This window comes from Tarenaya hassleriana, unplaced genomic scaffold (assembly GCF_000463585.1).
Source record: "Tarenaya hassleriana unplaced genomic scaffold, ASM46358v1 Cleome13, whole genome shotgun sequence".
Lineage (NCBI taxonomy): Eukaryota > Viridiplantae > Streptophyta > Magnoliopsida > Brassicales > Cleomaceae > Tarenaya > Tarenaya hassleriana.
Genome location: NW_010963495.1, coordinates 2920232 through 2926231, shown reverse-complemented (window position 1 = coordinate 2926231; position 6000 = coordinate 2920232). Strand labels below are relative to the sequence as shown.

At 36.2% G+C, this 6000-nt stretch overlaps 2 protein-coding genes across 5 annotated transcripts in view; both read left to right on the top strand.

Moving 5' to 3' along the window:
* Positions 1 to 1638, top strand: part of LOC104807741 (glucose-1-phosphate adenylyltransferase large subunit 3, chloroplastic) — a 5515-nt gene extending 3877 nt beyond the window's left edge. For both annotated transcript variants that reach the window (XM_010533135.2, XM_010533137.2), the window contains exons 10-16: positions 4 to 30; positions 133 to 213; positions 320 to 406; positions 496 to 600; positions 692 to 798; positions 894 to 954; positions 1148 to 1638. In XM_010533135.2, the coding sequence (XP_010531437.1) occupies positions 4 to 30; positions 133 to 213; positions 320 to 406; positions 496 to 600; positions 692 to 798; positions 894 to 954; positions 1148 to 1249 (570 nt within the window). In that variant the 3' untranslated portion in view covers positions 1250 to 1638. The remainder of the gene's footprint in view (positions 1 to 3; positions 31 to 132; positions 214 to 319; positions 407 to 495; positions 601 to 691; positions 799 to 893; positions 955 to 1147) is intronic.
* A 172-nt stretch (positions 1639 to 1810) lies between these two features.
* On the top strand, positions 1811 to 4934 carry LOC104807740 (protein RER1A). 3 transcript variants are annotated; one of them, XM_010533134.1, is made up of 5 exons: positions 1811 to 1924; positions 2912 to 3287; positions 3938 to 4118; positions 4601 to 4665; positions 4781 to 4934. In XM_010533134.1, exons 2-4 carry the CDS (start codon positions 2938 to 2940, stop codon positions 4652 to 4654), a joined length of 585 nt encoding a protein of 194 aa, XP_010531436.1. In that variant the 5' UTR covers positions 1811 to 1924; positions 2912 to 2937; the 3' UTR covers positions 4655 to 4665; positions 4781 to 4934. The 3 variants fall into 3 exon arrangements, with proteins under 3 accessions (XP_010531436.1, XP_010531435.1, XP_010531434.1); XM_010533133.1 differs by having other exon boundaries at positions 2919 to 3287; positions 4601 to 4934; XM_010533132.1 differs by having other exon boundaries at positions 4601 to 4934.
* The last annotated feature ends 1066 nt before the right edge of the window (positions 4935 to 6000 follow it).

The window sequence follows — 6000 nt, the reverse complement described above, 5'->3', positions numbered from 1 at the left end:
CCGGCTGCCATAAGAGATCACAATGTGCAGGTAAGATTTTTAAAAAGACATGATTTTTTTTAAGTCCCTATATCTTAATGCTGTTATCATGAAGAACTCACGCAACTGAATGATTATATATAATCTTCGCAGGCATATTTCTTCCGAGATTACTGGGAAGACATCGGAACTATAAAGACATTCTACGAGGCTAACTTAGCCCTTGCTGAGGAGGTCATAAACCCAAAAGAAAACCAATTTTCTGTCTGAAACCTGATTAAATCTCTAATCTTTCCTCTCGTCTCGAGGATCCATTTTGAATCTCTTTCTCGTTCTGCAGCATCCAAAGTTTGAGTTTTATGACCCGGATACACCTTTCTACACTTCTCCTCGATTTCTACCGCCATCCAAGATCGAGATGTGTCGGGTATGCGAAAGGGCATCATCTATACGTCAAAAGTCCAAAACTTTTTCTGAATATGTAGCTAATGGATATACCCCTACTGAAATCCACAGATTGTCGATTCGATAATTTCACACGGATGTTTCCTGAGAGAATGCAGCGTTCAACGCTCCATTGTGGGTGAACGGTCACGTCTGGATTATGGTGTTGATCTTCAGGTATTCTCATTCTTTTCTTGTGGTTTTTTTTCCTGGGTTTGAAGTATCAAAAGGATGATCATTACGATGTTTTATAATCTGTTTCTCACAGGATACTGTGATGTTGGGTGCGGATTATTACCAAACTGAATCTGAAATTGCTTCTCTGCTGGCTGAAGGAAATGTTCCAATAGGCATTGGAAGAAACACGAAAATCAGGTAACTTAGACGTACCAATGAATAGTCTCGATCTTTTAGTTTTGTTATTCCAACCGCTGGGGCTCTGATGAATCTTCATGGATGTTGCCTTGCAGGAAATGCATCATTGACAAGAACGCTAAGATAGGAAAAGACGTGATGATAGTAAACAAAGATGTAAGCCCAACTCTTCATCTTTATACCCCCTTATCCTTTTCTTTTACATTTCGTCTGAGTTCATCAAAGATGGAACGAACCTTTGTGACATTCTTACTGTTCCAGTTTTTCTTCTATCGTGTGGGTTCCATTCGAACGAAACAAAGATCAAAACTTTATTACGATATTTACTTAATCGGATCTGTGTTTTCAGGATGTTCAAGAGGCGGATAGGCCTGATGAAGGGTTCTACATTCGGTCCGGGATCACTGTGATAGTTGAAAAGGCCACCATTGAAGATGGCACTGTCATATAAAACCGGCTTCAGAGGTAATATCTTCGCCATGGATGTCGGAACTAAACGATCTCCAAAGCTATTGTGAAAGTACTCAGAACGAAACAGATAAGCCAAGCCGACCACAATCTAAAGCAGGAAGTTTCAGGAATTTTGCTGGAGACGAAGAGGAAAAAAGCTGCGATCTTCTGATAATGGATGTAAATTAGAAGTGAGCTCTCAGCTTATAATAAGTGTTAGAAGTAAAGAAGGGTAGCTGGTAAAGTAATAAACCGGAGGGGGACGACCGGAGCTCCGGCGCCGGCGAGTTTATGGACATTTTGTAATGTTCAATCTGTGATGCTCTTTGTATGATGACCTAAGTTAAATCACATATGTTATCAATTTTTCGGTTTAAACCGGTTATTGAATGCAATAGAATGTGCGGATTTGACAATAAATACAAATAAGATATGAGAATTACAACGTACAGGAGGTATTAAATTGACCGAACAAAAAGTTTGGGGTTGGATTGAGACAATAATTTTCTTTGGTGGTCGGCTTTAATAAATAAATGAACGGGCGAGTCGCATAAGGAAAAAAAAGGAACGAGCAGTTTTACAAAAATGAAGTAAATTATCGATTCCCCTCCGTGTGTTGCTTCTTCAGATCTGCTAGATTTTCGCTGCGTTTGTAGTTGGAAGAAGGTCTTTTCAGGTCAGCTACTGTTGTTCACCGTCCACTGATTGTTCGAATCCTTGTTTCCTTCGATTTTTGGTCTCCGTTTATGAAGTTTCTGTTAATTGATCTGAGTTTGTTCTGTATACCTCATTGATTCATCGCTGGTTTGTAAGTTAGGGTTCGCAATCCTTGATTTTTGGTCCCTTATTAGATACCGTTTGGTTCTTCGGGTTGTGATTCTAGATTCCATGTTGGGCGTTTTCCCTTTTGTGATTTGTTTGATTGTGCTTGGTTTGTCAGACAATCCGAAGAAGAGAGGTAGAGAGATTTATGATCTATTTTCTGCCGGTTTCAATTTCTGTGTGAGATCGTTTAGCTAAGGGACTTCATCTGCCATTAATTTATGGCGTTCTCTCGATTTCTTGTGTCAAGCAGTTGCAGAAACTGAAGCTGCGATTTCTAGGTAGTGTTCCTTATTTTCTGTGGCACATGTTCTGCGTACTGGAGATAAGAACATTTGCTAGCTGTATACTCCCGCCAAGAATGTTGTCCCTGTTTATTTCTTGGGATAGTTAATAGTTGATATGGTTTTGTTGGGATAAACTTGAGAGCGTAACTTGAAGCTAGTTTCTGAGGAAGGTCTTTTTGATAAGGAAACAATTGGGTCAAATTGCCAAGTTTTCAGGGAGCGGCTATTGGTGAGTTTTTGTTTGGGGAAAAAATATAGGCTGTTCATCGTTTTGTGAGCAGCAGGTGTATGTTTCAAGCAGTTGCTTGGATAAGTCAGGCAGGGGTACATATTGAAGCTAGATTTCTTGGAGAACCTTCGTCCTTTATAATAGAATTTTAGTTTGACAGTTCTGCGTTTTGAGAAGAATCATGATGGGCAACGTTTTCTTTCAGTGAAAAGTGTCTGGATATTGTTACATTCTATAGAGAAAAGATGGGAACTTAGAAACTAAAGAATGATCAGAAATGATTTTTTAAAAGTTAATTTGACCTGACTGTTCTATTCATCTTTAGCCTTTAGGTTTTAAATATCGCGCCAAATGGAAGGAAGTGGTGGTGATAGTGCTTCAATGGCAACTCCTGTGCAACAACATGCACATGAAGCGTGGCGGCGTTACCAGTATTATCTGGACAAGACCACGCCTCATGCTGTTTATAGGTGGATTGGAACTGTAGTCATTGCTCTTATCTACTTTCTGAGGGTTTACTACCTTCAGGGGTTCTACATCACCACCTATGGCCTTGGGATCTACATTCTGAATCTGCTCATCGGGTTTTTATCACCTCTGGTGGATCCTGAGGTCTCGGTCTCGGATGGACCTATGCTGCCTACTAGAGGTTCAGATGAGTTCAAACCATTTATTCGCCGACTCCCAGAGTTTAAATTCTGGTAATGTGCAGTCTCTTTTTCAAACTCTGGTTAACTGCTTATTATGCTCATGTTTTATGATGGTGAATACACAACATACAAGCGATATTCCTTAGGGTTTTTCCATATTTGCCATGTCATCAGTTGCGAATCTAAAATTCTGGTGATCATTTCATATGTGCCAGTATTTTTTTACTGCATATTCCAGTGATGTCAATATTGCATGCACGGCATGTTCTTCGTGACTTCTGTTTATGCTGAGGCCTTCATGATCCATCACAAAAGTGCTATTTTTTTGAAATTTTAATGCCCCTGCCATTTTGTTTTGTAAACTTTGCTGATCATAATAGACTTGATTGCTATGCAACCCTTCAGTTAACCGACCTTGGACAATTACATGCCTGATGTAACAGCATCACTAAATTATAGTTTTGCTTTTCACATCAGGCCAAAGGACCTAGTTCCGTTTTGTTATGGACTTTGTTATGGACATTCTTGATTCTTCTCGAGCATTGAATTGAAACTGAAAGAGATGCTTAGATCAATACATAGTCGTTGAAATGCAAAGCATCATCTTTTAAAAAAAGGAACGAGTAACACAAAGTCACTTAACAGTTTTTGAAACTGAAGTACAAGTTTCTATTTGTTGGCTTCTGTTCTGGTTTCATCAGGTACTCCATGACAAAGGCTTTCTGCATAGCTTTTCTGATGACGTTCTTCTCTGTGTTCGATGTTCCCGTGTTCTGGCCTATTCTTCTGTGTTATTGGATCGTTCTCTTCGTGCTGACAATGAGACGCCAAATCTCACACATGATCAAGTACAAGTACATTCCTTTCAGCATTGGAAAACAGGTACGTCCTGATAGTCTTTTAGAGTTCCAATACTGCGTTTTGGTTTAACTGATAGTTTTTATGGGCAACCTTATGGAGAATAAGTGAAAGAATCTCACCAGTGTTTGTTAAATTTCGCGCTTCTAGGTTTATGATATCTATCTATCACCTCATTAGTAATTTTGCATTGCATCTATTTAAACTAAGATAAAAGTCAGGGCAACAGTAAATCAATCTTACCGTTCAATATATGAAACAAGGTTATGCTCCGAGTAATAAAATTGAAAAAGGTGACGGGTTCAGTAGGTGAAACAGGCTCAAATCGGTATACATATTGCTATGCACAAAATGTACATCAGATATTCAACTGCATATCCCAACAATTTTTGGTACACGAGTTCTGGAAACTAATGAACTGGAGTTGAGAATCTTGCCTACTTTAACTGTGTTTTTTGGTGTTATGTGCTTCCCGAGTGCTGTCTGAAATGAAATCTTTGTGGCAGAAATACGGTGGCCGGAGATCTTCGCCCAGCGGCAGCGGCTCCCGTGCCGATTGATCGATCAGACCGTAGTGTTCTTCCCGGAAAACAAAAAGAAATGGATCCGTTTGCTCATTTTCGACGGATTTATAGTCTACGGTGATGGATTGGGCCTAGTATTAATGCAATTCGTTTCTATTGCAGGAGAAATTGTGGTGTTTAGCTCTCACTCATGAATCCGCTGGCTTCTCCTTGTAAATATAATTTCTTTTTCAGAATTTATGATGTCCTCTTGTTATCAAATTCCATAACGATTATGGGGTTTTATATTTATTCAATTGTTAAACATTCACTTTTAGCGTACCGCTTAAACTAAAAATCCAATCGCAAATTGATAATCACGTGATATTGTATGGATGTGATTGGTGCTAACGTAATCGCCTGCAATCGCAGTGATTGCAATTTTTGGCGATTAAGGGTGATTGAAAAAATGATTGTCGGAATCGTAATCGCTAGTAATCGCAACAAAACATTAATATTCTAATTGCAGTTAAAAGATTACGTTACGATAACGTTTTGTAATGTTTTGATTAAATGACCAAAATACTCTAATATTAATTAATATATATACATACATATCATATTATATATATAAAGAACTTACGTATATATATGAAATATATAAATACATACATATAATATATATATACATATACATACATTTATATATATACACATACATATATATACATACAAACATACATATATATATATACACAAACAATCATATATACATACATACATCTATATACATGTACACATATATACATATATATATATACACATATATATATATCCATGTACATATATAAACATATACAGTGGTGGATCTAGAAGAATTTTATAATAGGGACAAAAATAAAAAATATATATAATACAAAAAAATTCATAAAAATATATGGCTAATTAAATAAAAATTTAAAATTAAAAAATGGAAAATAAGAAGAGAAAAAGGAAAAAATATAGGAGATAGAGATTTTTTTTATTTGATTTGTTAGATAACTTTTTAAAATACATTCAAAATTAACAACAATGGGGTCCACAACCAAATTATAATGGGAGTATTAACTGTATTTTTTCAAAATCTTTAATAAATTTTATAAATAATTTTTAAAAAAAATTATTGGAGGGCAGTGCCCCCATTCATCTTCAAGTGGATCCACCCCTGAACATATACATACATATATATATACATATACACATATATATATACATACATACACACACATACATATATATATACACATACATACACATATTTATACACATATACATATATACATATATACACATATACATATATACATATATATATACACATATATATATATATTTATATACTTAATATATATATACATACATAA

What these genes read in the sequence shown, in the direction of transcription:
- LOC104807740 (XM_010533133.1), top strand. Translation starts at nt 2,938, where the DNA reads ATGGAAGGAAGTGGTGGTGATAGTGCTTCAATGGCAACTCCTGTGCAA. An exon ending in CTCCCAGAGTTTAAATTCTG is followed by an intron (nt 3,288 to 3,937) that starts GTAATGTGCAGT and finishes TGGTTTCATCAG; the next exon opens with GTACTCCATGACAAAGGCTT. An exon ending in CTTTCAGCATTGGAAAACAG is followed by an intron (nt 4,119 to 4,600) that starts GTACGTCCTGAT and finishes TCTTTGTGGCAG; the next exon opens with AAATACGGTGGCCGGAGATC.